Source organism: Cydia amplana, chromosome 2 (genome assembly GCF_948474715.1).
Source record: "Cydia amplana chromosome 2, ilCydAmpl1.1, whole genome shotgun sequence".
Classification (NCBI taxonomy): domain Eukaryota; kingdom Metazoa; phylum Arthropoda; class Insecta; order Lepidoptera; family Tortricidae; genus Cydia; species Cydia amplana.
Genome location: NC_086070.1, coordinates 1,098,056 through 1,118,370, shown reverse-complemented (window position 1 = coordinate 1,118,370; position 20,315 = coordinate 1,098,056). Strand labels below are relative to the sequence as shown.

Sequence of the window (20,315 nt, the reverse complement as noted above, 5' to 3'; positions counted from 1 at the left end):
GGGCATTGTACATCTGATGCAGTAAGAGGGGCGACATTTAGCGGGGTATCTCTCGTTATCGAACACATTAAACACTAGATTCACAAAAACAAAGAAAATTAAAATACAAAGCTGAGCTAAAAAAACAATATAAAAAGGATACGGCCTACCGGCCTTAAGTATTTTATGCTATACTATTATACGTAGCTCGGCAGCAGGGTTCTCGAAGCAATCCTAAAAGTCCTCCCAGACCAGTTGCCGCGTGGTAACCGTCGAAGTTTAGTTCAACTTGGCCTTCTTTTATAATGTAATGAATTGTGTGGAGGCGGTTTAACTGGCACTAGTACTTCACTTCACAAGCACGAACAGCACGAATAAGTGTAAGCGTTATACGTATTGCTTCACTGAAATCTATTTTTCTTGTTTGTAAATAAAAAAATTGACAACCAGCTGTCATGTTGTCTGGGTAAAGCAAGAGCGTATTCCTTGAGCCCGGGCTGCGGTCCCCGCATGGAGGTTGCAACGTGGGTTGTCTTCAGCGCGATAAATATCGTTGAGCAAGGTCCCGGGTTCAAAATGTTTAAACAATATTAAGGAAAATAAATTTAAAAACCAGCGAAGTTTTTACGGTCCGTGTTGATCCGTTGCTAGGTGACAAGTACTTCAACTCTATTATTATTATTTATTATTATTTACTATTATTTATTTAAACTTTATTGCGCAATAAAAATAAGTACAAATGGCGGACTAATTGCCTTAAGCCATTCTCTACCAGTCAGCCGTAGGGCAAAACAGAAATTCTTGATTGTGGCGGAAGTGAGAAAAATAAACCTAGCTAGCTATGAATATTACCCACTACACAATTCCCCGCTATTGAAAAAAGTTGTGATTGGTTATTAAAAGTTTTGATTGACTAAGATAAAATTATGTATGCTAAAATTGCCAAACATCATCACATCGAAAATATTAATATGTATTCCCTAATTTGCAGATACAATTATTAATAGTACTTAATATGTGGGTGGGTCGCAAGATACACCGAAGTGTGACTGTGGGGCCCCTGTACTGTACCTACAGTCGATTTACCACATTGTCCACGAGTGCCCAAAAATAAAATACACAGAAGACTAGGTAAAGAATCTACATATTCATTTGTAAATTTGTAAAGCGACCTAGAATTGTATTAATTCCATACGACTCAATAATTAGTATTAATACATACGATACAAAATCGAAAAGAAATCTCCACTCGTATAAGTACTCGTATCTAGTTTCCCTGACATTAATATATATCTCCATTCCATGGTTAAACTTCATATTCATACCATGACTTGCACATCACAATATTCGGTCTATCCATCACATGTTATGTGAGACGCCATATTTCACCGGTGACGGACGGAGCCGAAATGAATCCGAACTTGCGCGCTCTGCTTGAGTTGCTTAAGTAATTTGGAAGCCTTTATAATGTTGTTTAGTAGTTACAATTAGCTGTATTAAGATACTTTATCAATTTAAAAGGTTGTCTACCTGACGTTAATTTAAATTCTCCAATCCCTGGCAATTTTTTCCTATTTTCCCCCACATTTATTTAGTTCCTGGTGCATGCTGGTGCCAAAAGTCCAGGGTCGAGGCCACTGGCCGTGATTCATCTTCAGGTAAGTGACTCTCTGACTTCGGCAGGATTCTGGTGCCTTCGAACTGAGGTTTGTAATAACCCTAAGTTTAGTCTAGTATATAGGTAAATAGTTTTATAATCAAAGAGTCCAAGGGAAAAACGTTGACAGTTAAGTTTTTTACATCACAGTGTCATATTTGTAGAGGCAACCATTTTTAAATTTACTTTAAGTACAACAAAAGCAATTATTATAGACGCAATCATACAGATGCAACATAAAGGATGACTCACGTTAGACCGGGCCGGAGCTTCCGACGCTTACTTTTCTATGACAGATGATCACGTGATGCTTTCCACAGAAAACGAAGCTCCGGAAGCTCCGTGCTGGACACGGCCCGGTCTAACGTGAGTCATCGTTAAGTTGATGTATGTATTTCTGATCGTATTTTAAGAAATTTGAGGAACGAAAAAAAAATAAGAATACTCTCTCGGTTTTTCCTTGGGCTCTTCGCTCATGGAGCTTGCAGCGCTTGCACTATTAAAAATAACGTTCTCTTTTGTTTTACAGATGTCCCGCTAACATGGTATTGGTCGTCGCGCACGCTCGTGCCGTGCACGCTGCCGACGCCGGCGCCGCAGCTGCGCAAGCCGCCCCCCCTGCGCGGGGAGGACCCTCCCACCCCCTACTCCTGGCGGCGTGATGGGGTCAACGACACACACAAGTAAGACATAAAACAATCTCAGCTAGACCCTATTCCAAATGTAATGGAACGGAACTCTACTTACAAGACATACATTACATGTTACAAGCACATGCTGTCTGGGCCCGCGCCACTGCGCAAGCCATTCGCGGTTTGAATTGAGGCTTTTAGGTGTCCGACAAGGGTCTCTATTGTTTCCCATAAAGTTTTAAGTCATAATGTATTGTTTGTCCGCATTTTCGTTAGTCGTAATTTGGTTTTTCTCAGAAACGCGTAACTTTTCAGAATTGCCAAAAGGCAATAGGATAACCTTAGGAAATTCCTGAAAAGTTCACGGTTTCAAAATTATGACTAATGATAATCTGAAAATCATTGCATTCAATCATTATGTCAAACAAAGGGATCCGGTGCGACAACTTTTAGATAAGGACTATATCCATCTTGTATAATTACAGAATCCTGACCAACGGCACTTTAGACATACGCAAACGTGAAGGCGCAGATGGCGTATACCAGTGCACCGCCGCGTTGCGTCGCGGCGCGTTGCTGGGCTACCCTGTGCGACTGAAAACTGCCCGTGAGTATACATTTTTAATAGCCTATATTGTGTCCCACTGCTGGGCAAAAGCCTCCCCTGTCTTTCGCCACTCGTCACGGCTTTGTGCATGCTCCGCCAGTCACGACAGAATGAGTCCAGGGGCCCGTTTCTCAAAAGCTTGTAAGTAACTTGTAATACAAGTAGAAGTCCCTTTCTAACAAAAGCTGTCAAAAAGTGACATCCGCTTGTATTACAAAGTTACAAGTTTTGAGAAACGGGCCCCAGGTCGTTTCGCCATCTCATTTTTGGTCTACATAGCCCAAGAAAATATTACAAAAGTCTTCGGTGACCCAAGCTACTGTATTTGATCAGAGTTTTCAGTAAGTGTTGAAAACTAGATTTGTGTATGACCTTTGAAACGAGTTTTGGTGTCTAACATCTAGATTTTTCTGAGACTGTTGCGAGGCAGGACAGCAACGTCACCAACGTAAGTATTACGATTTGACTAAATGATGATTAGTCTTGTCGCGCCTTTCTATAGGACATAGTAGTACTAGTAAACTCCATGGAAAGGGAGAAAAATGAAATAGAAATAAAATAATTGGATGTAATAGGCAGCACAGAAGAACATATATAAATATTTTGTTCATACCCTGACAGATTTCTTGGAGTTTAACTGCCAATATCAACCAATTGTGGTCTCGAAACGACGAGAATCTGTTCCATACCTACACTATACACAGCTGGAGGAATCATCCATGTTTATGTTTCGGCTAGGTATGTATTGTATTTACCTATACTCGTTTCGTACTTAAATAAGTATCTATACAAAATTAGGATTAAATTGACGATCGCGGTTTGAGGGCGTCCACTAGCGTGGGCGTACACAGTACACACGGAGTGGGCGCACGCCACGCAGGTGCCATATCACTATCACTACATAGTATAAAACAAAGTCGCTTCCCGCTGTATGTCTGTCCCTATTATGTATGCTTCGATCTTTAAAACTACGCAACGGATTTTGATGCGGTTTTTAGGGTTCCGTAGCCAAATGGCAAAAAACGGAACCCTTATGGATTCGTCATGTCTGTCTGTCCGTCCGTATGTAACAGCCACTTTTTTCCGAAACTATAAGAACTACTGTTGAAACTTGGAACGATGTATTCTGTGAACCGCATTAAGATTTTCACACAATAATAGAAAAAAAAACAATAAATTTTGGGGGTTCCCCATACTTAGAACTGAAACTCAAAAAAATTTTTTTTCATAAAACCCATACGTGTGGGATATCTATGGATAGGTCTTGAAAAATGATATTGAGGTTTCTAATACATATCATTTTTTTCTAAACTGAATAGTTTGCGCGAGAGACACTTCCAAAGTGGTAAAATGTGTCCCCCCCCTGTAACTTCTAAAATAAGAGAATTATAAAATTAAAAAAAAAATATGATGTACATTACCATGCAAACTTCTACCGAAAATTGGTTTGAACGAGATCTAGCAAGTAGTTTTTTTTTAATACGTCATAAATCCCCTAAATACGGAACCTTTCATGGGCGAGTCCGACTCGCACTTGGCCGCTTTTTTAATAGATAGATTAATTCAAGAGGAAGGTTTATGTATAATTTGTTAACCCGTGCGAAGCCGGGGCGGGTCGCTAGTTGTAGGTATAATCCGTCGCACGCGTCCGTGCCAGTTAGCGTTGCTCATACTATTTTTCCTTAACCTGCCCCCCGGTCCGTGGCACCGCACCAGCTAGCGGACGCCCTACCTCATTAATACCTCATTACTTAGATTAGCTCACTACTTATTGGACATATTAATACGTAATAAATGTCACAATTTTATGACGTAAAGTTACTTTTATTTCTGCTTTCTCTGCTTGGGCCTGCCCGCAGTAGACACTAGACAAAAGCCGTGCTACTAAATCTTAGAATAAGATTTTCAAACTGATGTCAGTTTAAATTTCCTAATTTAAGTTATTCGTAAAAGATATAATTGGGTTTTTTGAATATTTTCTCATAAGTTGTTTGAAAGTTCAACCACAACTGCTATTCTATAATTTATTTATCTATTATTGTTTTAATTATGCGTAAATCTAGGGTTTGAAACTAGTTTTGCCTACTGTCTCAGACAGGAAAAATACCTAAAGATAAAAGAATACTTAGATGTCCTCAAATATAAATGATTCAGGGTTATTTCCGATTCGTAAACAAGTTTTTCTATTTCGTCCCAGTTTGTCTTATAAATGGATTCAATTCGCCGCTGTTTTGTTTCAATTTGTGTCTCGCTGTTAACTATGTATGTACCTATTTGTTTACTGGGTATTTATTTGACGCGAAAAATGCGCAGAGAAAATTGAGGTATTTCTATTTTGACATATTCAAATGTGTGTTACGTCTTTATGTATTTTCCTTCTTTTAAGAGGTTTGTGTACCTAATACGGATGTAAAATAAAAAAGAAAACCGCATAAAAAATTATACAAAGCACCTCATAATATAAGCACATAAGAAACCTAACCCAGGGCATCCGACCGTTAATCCAGCTACCTACCAAGATTCTTTTAAGGTGTTGGTCGAGACTCTTCGCTATAATTTTAACATTATTTTGTTAACCTATTGTCTAAAGCCTCGTCTCACTCTTTCCTCTACGCCTTTCCCTTTAATTATTTGTCTTAAAATGTCTTGCTATTATCCTGGCGATATAAAGTCAGTCGCAAAAAAAGATAATTTAATATGAAAGGAAAAAGCAATAGGTATTCAAATAGAATAATAAGTGTTGTCCGGATTTAGCGTTGAAATTCCGACGCTTTTTTTGTTTTCGGAAGGGAAATATACGAGTATGTTATTGAAATTACCTTATAATGTATGCCATACATTTAAAATAAGTATACACAATTACACAAGGCTTAATTATGCTTCTTTGGTTTAAAAACTATTAATTTCATGATTTGAGCTTGATGGCGCTTGTCATTGTCATGCTATGATGTGATATAAATAATAGGCAACCTATTGAGGGCGCTAGAATGTAGATGTAATGCCAACATGCCTACACTCCCAGTGCGTGAGTAAAATATTTACAAGGCTTCCACAAAGAAAATGGCTTTCTTACCGCAAAACTCAATTTTATTCCTCTGTATCCTGTTATAGGGTTCGGGGATAACTCATAAATCGGGTGTACCTAATGTTCGCGGCTTCTCACAAGGCCTTTTGACACGTGTTTATTTTTACCCGGATAGGATAGGGACGGTAAGTATAAGCTCCGGGTCTCTATTGTTTCCCAAATAGTTTTAAGCCATAATGTATTGTTTGCCCGCATTTTCGTTAGTCGTAATTCATTTGGTTCAGAAACGCGTCACTTTTCAGGATTGCCATAAAACAAACCTAACCTAGCCTAACCTATCTGTAGGATAATTTAACGAAAATCCTGAAATGTTAACGGTTTCAGTTTTATGACTAATGATAATATGACAAACAATACATTATGACTTAAAACTTTATGGGAAACAACGGGACCCCATAAGCCCCTTATATACCTACGCACCTAAAACTTAGCAAACCAACCTGTAATAAATTACGTCATTTTCTAATAAAAACAAATTTCAAAATTACAAAAAATTCACAATTATGAACTTATTGGATTTTACAGACGTTTGTGAACTACATTTGACTGTATACCTATCAATTATTTAGCAAGCTGTGTAACCCAAACAATTTTTGTGGTGCCATTAGTCTATCTAGGAATTGATAAACCATTAATCTATAAACTTTAAATAAATGTCATATACTAAGAAAAAGTGACCAAGGCCTCCAGTGCCCCAGGCTGGAATCGAACCAGCGTCCCGCGATAGCAGAGGACGCTGGTTCGATTCCAGCCTGGGGCACTGGAGGCCTTGGTCACTTTTTCTTAGTATGTGACATTTATTTAAAGTTTATAATTTATATAGTAGTGTGTCTACTTGAAATAAAAACAAATTAAAATATTTTCTGAAAATAATTTAATTTGTTCTAATACAACCATTGATCTTTTGGTGTCAGTTGGATTTTCCTACTTTTCTTTGGGATCATTTTGTTAGACTCTCGTATTCGAACTTCAAGATATTCACAAGAGACGACACGTACTAGATCCATTCTAGATACGTTATAGTTTAGATTTCAACTAGTTCTCTTTTGCAGCGCAATTCGGGCAACCAATGTCACTTTTACGATAGATCGTGTTAGTTATCTATTAGATGTGAATTAGATCTCCAAGTAATATCTTGTGGAAATCGTTCAAGAGTATGTCCAGAATCGCGGAAATGTCAAATTTGACAGGTTAGATCTTAATCATATCGTTATCGTATCTAGGCGATGTCTAAAAGATATCTCATAGATGTCTATTACAAAATCCGAATCGGGCCCATAGTGTTGAAATTATGTTACAGCTTCAGAAAATATCTTATTTTCGTCTATTCAAATAGCCTTTTGACACGTGTTGAGTCTTATTTCATAAAAATTCCTTCTAAATTGTTCGTCAGATAGGTATCAGACATGAAAAGGTACAGGTGTAACGTTTGAAGGATCAAAGAGATGTCCGTTTCCGCTCCGCCATCTTGGAATCTTCTGTTCCAACGATTTAGGTACATTAAATTGATTGTCAGCGGTTTTTACTTGTGTTCGGCTTATAGAAGAATGTTATATAGTGATAATACGTAGGGTTAGGGTTGTACAGTCGCCATCAGATATATCGGAGCGGCCGAGGTGCTCAAATATATCTGAACACGCATCTAACACTTGAGATGCTTGAGAATAGAGGCGTGTTCAGATACGTGTTAGGAAAAAACCTTTTCCGTCTTTCTTTTACTTAAAATCGCAGAAAAATCATACTAAAGTTAATTGCGAATAATTGTAGCGTTTTTTTTTTAAATTTTAATTAGGACTTTAAAGCAAAACAGAAAAACAATTCATACAACGCTACGCTAGGTACTTTTTTGTTTTTATTTTTATTGCCTATATTGTGTCCCACTGCTGGGCAAAGGCCTCCCCTGTCTTTCACCACACGGCTTTGTGTTTATGTTAAAAAATTAAAATTCTAAAATATATCTGCGATCCCGGGCACGCACGCACAGCCATCTCGCTCACACTTACGCAGTGAGAGAACCTGGACCCAGGGAGCCTCAAGATCTATTTTAGTTTACAATACCTACTCAAATTACAATATCTATAAGTCTGTAACGTTTCATGATTTTCATGAAACATGATTGAGGTCCCGAAACAATGTATCTTATCCAAGTTGCCGACACCTCGCCGCCAGGGGCATAATTGTTATTGGTTTATTGTCCAACTATTCCGTGGTTAAGGGTCTTGGGAATGTCGGGTTCATTTGTGAACAGTTCACTAAGCTTGTTGATTAGTGCTTCGTATTTGCTCCGTCCAGAAAGGAGATTGTTTAAAACAGCCAAATTATATGGAAATGTAACGAAAATACAACTATTAAATAAAAATCGGCCCTAAAGGTCTACCCACTAGACCAGACCGGTCTTTAAGATGATTTTACTTTACAGCATAAAAAGCAAATTTATGCCGCTTACACGTATAAATACCACCTTTACAAGCATGATAAGTGAAAAATAAATTTAATGTTAACATGACCCAAGACTGAGTTGAGTTTCATTAGTTCCTATATTTAGTTAGTTTTATCTTGTCACAGTAGCTACGTGTCACGTGTCGATCAACGTGGCATTTCAAAGATAAACTATTGTCTTTCTATAAATAGGTAAAACATAACAGGTGAATTTATATTTAAGACTGTTAAAGGTGGATTTAACAGCAAAACATCACTTATCTGCCATCTATAAGTGCAACTGATTCTAACACGTATCATCTGTAGCAAAGATATATTCAGCACAAAGCGTTGCCTGTATATGTACCTTTATTCCAAATAGGTTCCAAAAGGCACGTTTGAGCTATTATTACACCATTAGTACCATTACGCACGTGACTTGTTTTCCGAAAATACAGTCCCAACTCCGACAGGCTCAAATCCCTGATAAAGTTACCTGGGTACAGTCAGCCTTCATTATTAGAGGATGAGAGTACGCGACAAAAGTAGCTACTAAACAAATGGTGTTGGCACAGTAATATCGCGCTGATTCTACTTTTCGAACCTTTCGCTTGCTGGGGTAGGTAATGCTGGAGTGCTTAAGGACGTTTTTTTTTGTTGTCCTCTACACTTTTTTTTTCAAATTTGGGATTTTTTATGTTATTTCTATTCAGAATCACGTGCTCTTTCTATCCTAATAGGAGAAAAAAAGTGTCCCAAAATTTCCATACATTTTTCGATCTTTCCATTCCGCGACCGCCAAAGTCTATGAAAAATGGTGACGTAATGGAAATAAAAACCTTAGGACACTTTTTTTCTCCTATTAGGATAGAAAGAGCTCGTGATTCTGAGTAGAAATAACATAAAAAATCCCAAATTTGCAAAAAAAGTGTAGGGGACAACAAAAAAAAAAAACGCCCAAAACAACAACTTTGCGTCCTTGTAAAACGAGTAACTTTTGAATGCGAACTGCAGGCATTATGAATTGGTAAAACTCTAAAACTATACCATTAAGGATGACTCACGCTAGACCGGGTCGGGGCCGGGCCGGAGCTTCCGGCGCTTCGTCTTCTATGGAAAGCACCACGTGATCACCGATCAGCCGTCATAGAAAATGACATGTTTGACGCCTCGGCCCGAGCACGGCCCGGTCTAGCGTGAGCTATCCTTTATATCGCGTTGCTAAGTACGCTAGTCACTACTATTGATATTGATGTCGACTGTACCATTGCCGCTATACCGGAAAACAAAGGAAATGAATTTATTTATATTTTGTGTTGGCAATTGTACCATAATTGTTGTAATTGTAAATATGTATATAGGTAATCTTAAAATGCTAGACTGTAAGTAAAATTTGCATGCCTACACTCTCGGCGAGATGTGATGTTCGATTTATTCAAGATGAATGTTACCACCTAATTTATGTACCACATTTCTGGCAAATAAACGATATTTCTATTTCTATTTCTATTTCTAAAGTTTAGGTACGATATATGTGACCCGTCTTGGCAACTCGTTAAAAACTTCTGCGCCTGCGCACAAAGTTGGGATTCAAATATTGTCATTGGGTGTGATCGTAGATCGCGTGTAGAGACTTAGGAGTTCGCACGTGGATTTTGAGACTTGTTTGGGGTATGGGAGATTTGGAGGCCTATTCGAAAATGCATTTTGATATCAATATGATTAAAACAAAAATATTACTTTGCTAATCTGCGAAATAATTTCGCGGGTTAGTAAAGTGATATTTTTTTAATTAAATATGGATTTCCGCAAAGCAACGCCTGGTAGTAGGTGTGACCATTAGATGGTGTCATTTAGTTATAAAAAAAAAACTAAAAAGAGTAATTATAAGGTGGACAATTTAGACTGCGGGATAATTTAAACTAATCGAAATATCTTCCATGTTTTACATTATTAACTAGAGTGCCATATACCTATGTCCAGATAGCGAAAAAGATTTGTTGTGTTTGTTGTGTGTGAGTATGACTAGTTTAAATTACCCCTCAGTCTAAATTGCCCCCTGCACCTTATTGTTTTTATTTAATAATGTCTAAAAATCGTAAAAGTTAAAGCAATATAATGTATATTAATTTAATGAAAGACTGTGAAGAGCTGAGCGGTCCGGGAATGTCAAATTGACCTAATTTACGACTTACAACTCATTCGCAGAAACCTATTGAGCGCGGAATGAATTCCACCAACTAATTACAAGATCGGGCCCTGACATTATTACTGATCATTCGACTGCTGTAGAAGACTAATGTTTACATATAGGTGTTAGATATAATTACTAAACTTAACATTTTTATTTGAATAATTTTAAAAGTGGAAAAAAGTTCGCAAATTGCGGGCATTTTTCTTTGTCACTCTAATTACGCCTTCATTGGAGTAAAAGAGAAAGATCCCCGCAATTTGAGAATTTCGGTTTTTGCGGTAACCCCTCTGGACCTGGGTCGATCTCACCCAAGACAGTAATTTACTAATTTTTCCACTTTAAAATTTTATTCTAAGCTTAATATTTAGCATCGTTTGCAGACTTTTCTGCTAGTTAGTACAAATGTATCAAAAAATCTATACAGATAAAACGATTTCCTTCCTATGAAGCAGCTGCTTCGTAGAATAGGAAGGAACGTCTGCGAACGATGCTATTAAGCTTAGAATAAAATTTTAAAGTGGAAAAATTAGTAAATTACTGTCTAGGTGTCGGGTTCGAATTCTGGTACGGGCATGTATTTTGTGTAGGTATCTCATAAAGCAGTGGTGGCCGAGTGGATATGACGTCCGACTTTCAATCAGGAGGTCGCGGGTTCAAATCCTGGCTCGTACCAATAGTGGAGTCAATATAAAGTTAAAGTTACATTAATTGCACAGTCAAATGTTTCTACACGGGTGAATTATATATCATATTGAATACCCGGCTGCGAATTAACAACTTGATATCTGTTCCCGTTTTTGAGAAATAACATTTTTTTTATTTTATATTTTATACTACCTAAACAGTAATTTCACACTAGAGATTTTTTGAAGAATGGGCTATGAAGCTTACACGACTACACGGTCAGAATTTCTCCCGACAATAATATTAATTATAGATTTAATGAAAAAAACAATAACTTTGTAAGTTTTTCATGACCGAGAATATCCCACACTGAGAGAAAAGTTTACTATTGTGGTTAATAGTATTTGTTTCGATCATGTTTAATTTATCTGCCTGAGGAACTGCTATATTCGCAGAATAGCAGCATGATATTGGAAACAAACAGCAAATAATGTTCTACACAATTAATGGACACTTCTAGTTTTTTGACAGTAACTGTACAAGTTATTGAAGAATAACATACTTATTTTTCTCGCAATTATTAAATCAATTTCCAGCATAAAAAGTCAATGAAGTATGCTGTATTTCCAGGCTTCCACAGAGGCCAAGTCAAACTTTGTTTAAGATGTCAAAAAGATATCATTTTGTTATCATTCGCCCAACCGTCTCGCTCGCACCAATACATATTTCATCTAGTACGAGTGAAATGCACGCGCGAATGATATAAAATGACATCTTTTATAACAAAGTTCGAATTAGCATCAAGGTATATTAGGAAAATATACCTTATGACTTATGGCATTGCGTTAAGGTTTAATAATTCAATGCATAAAGTGTCTGTGTTTATGTGAAAAATGATAGGTGTCAATTTTTATATCTATTCACAAAACGTTTAGAATACAGGATGCACAGTCAGATATAAATAGACCCTTGAAGTCTTACAACTATCTATGATACTGGATCTCAAGCTTATTTGGTTAGTAAGTACCGTCCACCAAGTTATACTTCGAATAGCCACCCGGACAAATTCCAAAGCTAATTTCGAATTTTAAAATTTGACAATTCACGAGAAGAGTAACGTAACGTCAAAGGATATGTTTGTCCCTTTTCAACGATCCTGTCATCCGATGCTTGAGTAGAGTGAAACTCATTGATATAGTATAAAGAACTGGATACCCAATCAGCCGCCAAAAATGGCCCCACAAAAGTGATGTCAAAACAGATCATGCATTACTTTTTCGTTTAGTCTTGTTTGAAACGCTCAAATGTGAAGTTGTCAACAATTACGAAATGTGCCGTTAAAATATGTAAAAATAACAATGATAAAACAAGGAAAAAGGATGGAATGTATTTCTTTCGGTTAGTTCTTTGGATAGCATTACATAATTTATGTAATCTGGTGGTAATTTTATGGTTTTGAATAAATTAATTTGTTAGTACCAAAGAAGGGATGTCAAGGAACAAAATTCTATTGAGTCGATGTGAGGTCAATATTTTTTTATATTTTTATATGGAATTCATAAGAAATAATATTATGTTTAAATTGAAGATTTCCAAGAAAACCTATGCGACGTGCAAAGTGGACTGCTATTTAATTATAGCAAGAGATAGGGGTGATGCAGTTTTAAACAAGGCAAAACGGCACTTGTGTGTTTGGCCCATTTCCCTGTTTCCGACATATACACCACCAATAAGGGCTTATATCGACTAACTGTAAATGCTAAACCTGTCGGAACACAGTGACAACCACAGGATTTTTTTTTATAAAGTATAGGTAGACTTTATAAAAAAAATCCAATCAGTATCTAAATGTCCCCGTGCACCCGTGCTATGAGTAAATGTAGATCTTAAATACACAGTTATTTAATAAGTAGAATTTATTTCAAGGAAATTAGTATTTAAAGACGTATACTTACGAATTAAAAATTTAATTTGTTTGAATTTGAACCACGAATTAATTTTATTTGAGCTCCCGATTAAATTAAATTTGTTTTATTTATTACTTCAATTTTAATATTTTCCTGTACAGTAATACATATTAAAGTGTACCAAAGTGACTCCATTCGTTCATTATTCTCGTTTGACGTTGTTTGACGTAAATACGTTACGTTTAGTGCCATCGGACTAAATTTTTTAACAGTGTTGGTACTTATGTTTGCAAATTTGACACTTAATGCTTACGACATTAAGCTCTTTTCTGTACGAAACATTTATCTTGACTCAAAATTTACGTAAGCGTTTTTATCATCAATGCAAATGGTGCGAAACGTCATTGGGATCCACATTTCTTGACGTTTTTGTTCTGCTTTGTGTGTCTATTTCTTTTATATTAAGTCAGTGGTGAAACTAAAAGAAGCAAATGTCAGCAATTCGTAACGCTTAGTTTTTGTTAGCGTTAGCGCATCGCGACATGAGAACTAGTATGAGCCTGGCCCTCGATTACGTATAATTGCAAGGAAACTTGGGATCAAGTTATCTTAGTCAATTTAGAGCAGTTGGAATTCAACTCATTGTGAAATTTTTGAACTTTTTCAAATAATTTGTTGGATTAAGTAGTAAAAGTGTTACAGTGTGTTATATATTTGTGATCTACTCACAAGGCCCTTTCATTTGGTACCCCACATGGTACCTATGTTTAAAAGAAAAATGGTAAAAACTTTGCGTCATAGCAACTACCCTCACCACTTTCGCGCTTGTCATCTCATATATTTGTGTTCAGGATATTATACTGAATGCACTGATACCAAATATACTCATATCCGAGACGACATGAGCGTAAATTTTTCTAGAAGACTTTTCGAGAAAAGGCCAGGCTACAATATCTTTACAGGTTGATTGATACTGAGTGTATTAACACCATGTTCACCCATATCCAAGACGATATGAACGAAAAGTAACCTAAAGCCACCCTACCAACATTTTCGTAACAATGAGAGATTATTTCTTGGAAATAATGTTGTAATATAAACTCCTTGAAGAGCACCTACCTGCGAAGAGATCGTGCTGTCAAAGTTGTTAATGATTTAATATAATATTGTTAATTAACTAAAGTTTTATTAATGCATCATTTCATTTTATACACCGCGGGATTTAATAACCCGAAAGATTTAAATCACGTATTTTTGACGACAGTACGAGTAAATAATGTTATATCAACATGGGTCCAATTATATATTTTAATTAAACTACTATTTCAGTACAAATTAAATCATATTAATTTACCGCTTCTTTGTGAACAAACCTTTATTCAGAGAGTGAGCGAGTTTAATTAATCTCAAGTAGAGAAACAGAGAGCGAGCATGACATTTCATGAATCACTCCGATATCATACGATGCACGGCGAATGCAGTGACATGTGTTCCATGACAAGAAGTGTCAAGTTATGTCTAGGATCATGTTTACGTTGAAATTATTTCAATTGATTGGCACCTCAAAATACCACAAATTGTATCAAAACTATTAATTACTACAACAGTAGGTATAGTGCAGTTATTATTGTTGAAACTTTGCGATAAAATCTTTTCCTTTGAGTGAGGTAACCAAAGCCATTAACCATGATTATATCCGAAAGAAATCATGCCTCTTATTGTTTTAACTCATACTACAGCTGGAAAGGGATGATTACTTGAATGACCTTTTGTTAAAATATCGATCATGCTTATCAGTACGTATTTTAAATTCTCGATGTGTTGATTTATACTGAGTAAAGTAAAATAAACAACTATGTTAAACAATTACGCTTTGTTATTAATTTAATGAATTAGATTTTCGAAGTGTGTACCACCGTTTTCAGCACAAAGATTTAATTTTAAACGGATTTCATTATTTAGGTTTACAAAAGTGTTCTTTATTTCTTCGGAAGCCGTTCGAATTTTTATTAATAATTCTTCTCCAGAGTTCACTGGTGTTGAGTATTCCTTCCTTATCTTTCAGAGTTCCCCATAGAAAAAAACCAATGGCGTTAAGTCGGGTGACCGGGCGGGCCAGGTTAGGACGTTGCTTCCACGGCCAATCCACCTCTCAGGGTATTGTTCGTCTAGCCAATTTACGAACTTCTAGGCTGAAGTGGGTCCGTCGTGCCGGAAGCACATAGTTCTTCGGGTTTCCAAATCCGTACACAAAGTGAATATCCGCTAAATGAATTTTATTTATTACAGTCAATCAAATTTAAAGATGTTATCTTGCGCATATCTTGTGTGACATATGAAATATGTCATTTTATTGACATCAATTTCGTCATTTTCGTCAAACTATCAGCCAGTTATCGTAAAGGTAAATAGTTTGTACTCTCGTGATTGAGAACAGAACAAAATTTCGGTAGTGAAACCTTTTTGTAGGATATCAAACTTAATTAAGTGAAACTGACTAATAACCATGTAGTTAGTGCGTCTGCGTGTAAAATTAGTTGGTGGCTACGTCACGCATAAGGGTGTGTTAGAATTGAGATTTTTTTACTTGTGATTTGTTTTAAATAATTAATATCTCTTAAATTAAGGGTTTTTGGACTATGTGTTATATAACTTTATATACTCTAATTAGGCTCTAAAATCGTTGGTTTAAATCTTTCGGGTTATTAAATCCCGCGGTGTATATAACCCTATTACCCTTTGAATGACCTTTTTCACGTTTTCTACAGCAATGCAGTCGACTGCAGCAATTTTGAAGCGCGACATTGCTACCGACTGCATTACTGTGGTAAATGTCAAAATCGAAGTTCCTGTCTGGATTTTGGCGTCCATTAAAAATAAATAATCAAAGGAGGTCATCGATCAAATGGGCCGGAGGACAAGCCATCGTTAACTGGTAGAGAATGCCTTATGGCATTAAGTCCGCCTCTTGTACTATAAGGTTTTTCTTTTGTGCAATAAAGATTAACCACTTTATTCATAAACTTTACGGGCCTGATTTAGTTCAATTATGTTTATCCCTTACTTACAAATACATAAGTTAAAGTGACAGATAAGGACAAACGATTATTACTATTATTAGCTAATTGAGGTTTGTAGCGCGTTTATGAATAACGGGGGTTAAAGAAATAAAATAAATACAGATGATGACAGTAATTATATACGCATTTTATTACGGAAAAAGATTTAATATTGGGTGTAAATGAAACGGGAATTGGAAATATAAAATAAAATGATATTATATTATTCATTTCCGTAAGTCAAACCATCATCTTTATTAGCATTGACATAACGATCAACTTCGCACAAACCGTATGGTTTTTCACTAAGGAGTGATATATTCTCTTTACGCTAAACTTTATGGTGGGTAGACAAGTCTGTATACTTGTTTGGAACTAACTGCCACAGTCTGTCATAGCCATGTCATAGCCTCATAGCTGACATATGTGACGTATAGGAGATACCGCAATGCATGCATGCATTGCGCGTTTTATAGGAGCTTGGCCTGAGGTGTGTTAAGTAAGCGCGCAACGCATACCGATGAAACTGGGTAAGATAGTCATGGGAGAATTAACGGTCGACCGGATCGCGAACTCTCGGCTGTTGAAGCGAGACGTGAGACGGAGATATGGAAGTCGATAAAACGTTCTCTACAGTGAATCAGTACCCGCCATTTAGGGTAATTTAAATAGCTTGGATGATTTAATAATGGTTTTATTCCATACAATATTACATATACGTGGGAGATTTTTTGTTGTTACACTAACATGAGAAAGAGATTTGAGAAAGTGAAAAACAAACCCACTGTCCATTTTCTCGAAGCAACGAAAACATTTTCAAAACAAAAATGGTTAATAGTAATTAAATGGATTAATTTACGTGAGAGATTTTTTTGTAGGATATAGTAAATATACAGAGCTTAATTAACATGTAATTGTTATGTACACATAGTTGTTATTTTTATATAAAAAAATATTTTTAATAAAGAAAATTATTGGGAGCTGGTTTTGGTGTCAAGCTGGGAGAAAATATAAATACATAATGAGTATATGTTTGAGAACTGCATATTAAAAAATCTCGAGTGTCGGATTCATGTTTTGATATATTTTTTCTATTTTAATAATAGTTTGGATTTATTAAAACCATGTGACATATTTTGTGGAGATTTTTTTTTTAATATAGTATTTGCAACATAGGTTATCACATCTCAAAAAATCTCTAGTGTGAGAATTCATGTAGAGCTCTCATACATTATGAACTGTGCTGACCCGCCTATAAGTGTAAGGTATATATATTGTATATAATAGTAGTTTATGCAACAGTGATATAATAAGGGTTCTTAAAATTCAAGGGTCGAAGTTACAAAACGAGACGTAGTCGAGTTTTGTAAAAAAAGACCCGAGAATTTTAAGAACCAATTATGAGCTGTTGCATACATTACTTTTTCTATGACAGCTGCAGCAAAAAAAAAAAAAAAAAGACCCTAGAATTTTAAGAACCAATTATGAGCTGTTGCATACATTACTTTTTCTATGACAGCTGCAGCAAAAAAAGAGTTATTATTAAAAAAAAAGAGTTATTATTTAAAAAAAATTTAGTTATTATTTAAAAAAAAAAAGAGTTATTATTGTAAATGAAAACATACCTCTTTCAATCAAGATGATCGGAACTTGTATCTTTAAAAAAAATAAAGCAGTTGTATTATACTCATAAGATGACTGCTAGCAGTCATCTTATGAGCCTATAGACAAAGCATTCAAATGACATTGCTTTAGATATCACTGTCAGTCATTTAATTGACACATTTAAGTGCTGGAGTAGAAAAAGGTATATTATAATATTCAACACGAGGCAACTTTACCAAATTGTTTATCGATTGGAAAGCTAAGTAATTGGCCCATAACTTTGATTAAGACATTAACATTGTACAATAAGGCTCGTGTCTCACACACAGCGAGTAGCGACTGTAACTAGCAAACTTTAGTGCGAATAAAACAGACAGTATGTATAACTATTGCTAACGAATTACTTGTTCGTTCCCCTGGTAACGAATTACTTGTTCGTCCCCTGGCTGTGGAGACTGGAGACATCTGGGTGTTGGTGCGCGGAGGCGAAAACCTTTCTCGGGGAGCTGGAGCGTCGCTTGCGGGAGAGAGGCCTCGACCCCCGCTCCGGGTCGTTCCTGGCGCAGAGGTTGTCCATCGCGGTTCAACGCGGAAACGCAGCAAGCGTGATGGGCACCTTTGCATCGGGGGCGATGCGGGGTGGGTTGTTTGATTAGTTTTTATGTGTAGGTTTAGTTGTATTTATAGTTAAGGTTATTTCTAGTATATTTCTTAGTTTTAAGTATTTTTGATGATTGTCTATTTTTTGTGTTCCGTGTTTTGTTTTAAATAATAGTTAATTAGTTTATAGTAGTTTATATTGTGTTGTGTATAACTATTTCCATACAAAAGCGCGAATAAATAGGGTGACACCACCAATTATTGGAGTTGCCACCTGTAACCACAAAAATGGAATAGGTAAATTGAATTAAACTTTCACAATTGTCGCACATCATTCAATCAATCACGAAGACCAACTGATAAGTATTAAAACCACACGGGCCAATTCGAACGTCAATTTTCCTCAGAATGATATTTTAATCCTGTTATTTAGTTATCGTACGTCTCGCACGATACCTAACTGAATGTCATTAGATATTTAGATGCCATTGTGATATCGGTATACATTCGAATTGGCCTAACAGTATTTCTAGAATCCATCTTCGAGAAATTAGGAACATTACCCACATAAAAAAACGAAAAAAAAACAAGTAAAAGATCCCAAACCAACTGAGAAACATTTTATAAATGCGGTTATTCTTATTCTTGTTGTTAGGGGCTATATGAGGCTCCATATAGCCTATGTCACTGCGACCATTGCTGATCTATTGTGATCGCCACCTACTACAACTCTCGATCCAAGCCTGCAACTTCAAACAGCTGCAGGATCTTCTTGATCTCGAGAGACTTTAACTCCTCCGGGCTCATTATGTGTCCGCCCAGGATCAAGTCACGAGTGCGCATTAGGCAAGGGCACTCTGCGAGGATGTGCAAGGGCGTCTCCTCTGCCTCCATACAGAGTCGGCACCGCCCTATGTCCCGTTTCCCCATAGTGTGCATGTGCTTATTTAGGCAGCAGTTCCCAGTAAGCACCCTTACCAAGTTACGCAGTTGGTTCCTAGACAGCGCTAAGGCGTTCGAGGGCGGTTAAAATGCGCTCGTAGACCATGCGTACTCGCGTCTACAACGTAGCCGTAGCACTGCTACGAATATGCTACGAAGTCATTGTTCACACTATTTACAAGCTGCATAAGTGTAAATGTAAGGCCTGAGTGAACGCTCGGGTTGGGCGTGCAGCGGGACGGGGCGTGCGGCGTGCATGTTAAACAAATGCAAGCGTATAGGAGCGGCCTTAGTGCACGCTGCTCACGTCATGCGTGAGCCCACAGCCACGCTGCACGCCCCGCCGAACGCTCCGCTTCGAGCGTCCACTCAGGCCTTACACTAATACCAAGTACTTACTCAGTTGTCGGTAAGTAAATCGATACAGTATTTCCGGGCATGTTCAGCAAAAAGTTTTACAGTTACTTATTTTTAGAAAAAACATCAACTTTTGGGTTATTTCTACTTAGAATCACGAGGACTATCGACTTAAATAGGAAAAAAAGTGTCAAAAAAATGGATGTAACGCATTTTCGCATACATTTTGTATGGACACTCACGAACTTGACACTCAAAATTTCTTTGAAAAACAGCGGACAGTTTTTTTTCTATTAGGTACGAATATAAAATAGTAGAGTCGAAATATCTCAAGATTTGTTACTTTTTCGAAAAATAAAGTAATTGCTACGTAAACTACAGTATTGTATATCTTATTCTATTGTAAGTTGAAAATTTTAGAGCAATCTAGTCGTTTTAAAATGATAGCGTAACTACGTTTGTATGGAAAACCGAGCTTGCTGCGGACTATTAAAAACTACAACAGTAACTTTGGTGCAGTCACCATCAGAATGTTTCATTTAAGTAATATATTCAATAGGGAGTATTACTGCAATATTTTATCGCCAGAGTGCAGCACTAGCGACGTAAATATACCATAGAGTAACTTATACATACTGTACCTTAAACT

The 20,315-nt window shown here is 36.6% G+C and overlaps 1 protein-coding gene across 1 annotated transcript in view; it reads left to right on the top strand.

Annotated features, from left to right (window-relative positions):
• The window catches only part of LOC134655747 (neogenin-like), a 134,481-nt gene that overhangs the window by 83,007 nt on the left and 31,159 nt on the right, over window positions 1–20,315 (top strand). Inside the window, exons 2-3 of the mRNA XM_063511216.1 lie at window positions 2,166–2,319; window positions 2,754–2,875. Coding sequence (XP_063367286.1) covers window positions 2,166–2,319; window positions 2,754–2,875 — 276 coding nt within the window. The remainder of the gene's footprint in view (window positions 1–2,165; window positions 2,320–2,753; window positions 2,876–20,315) is intronic.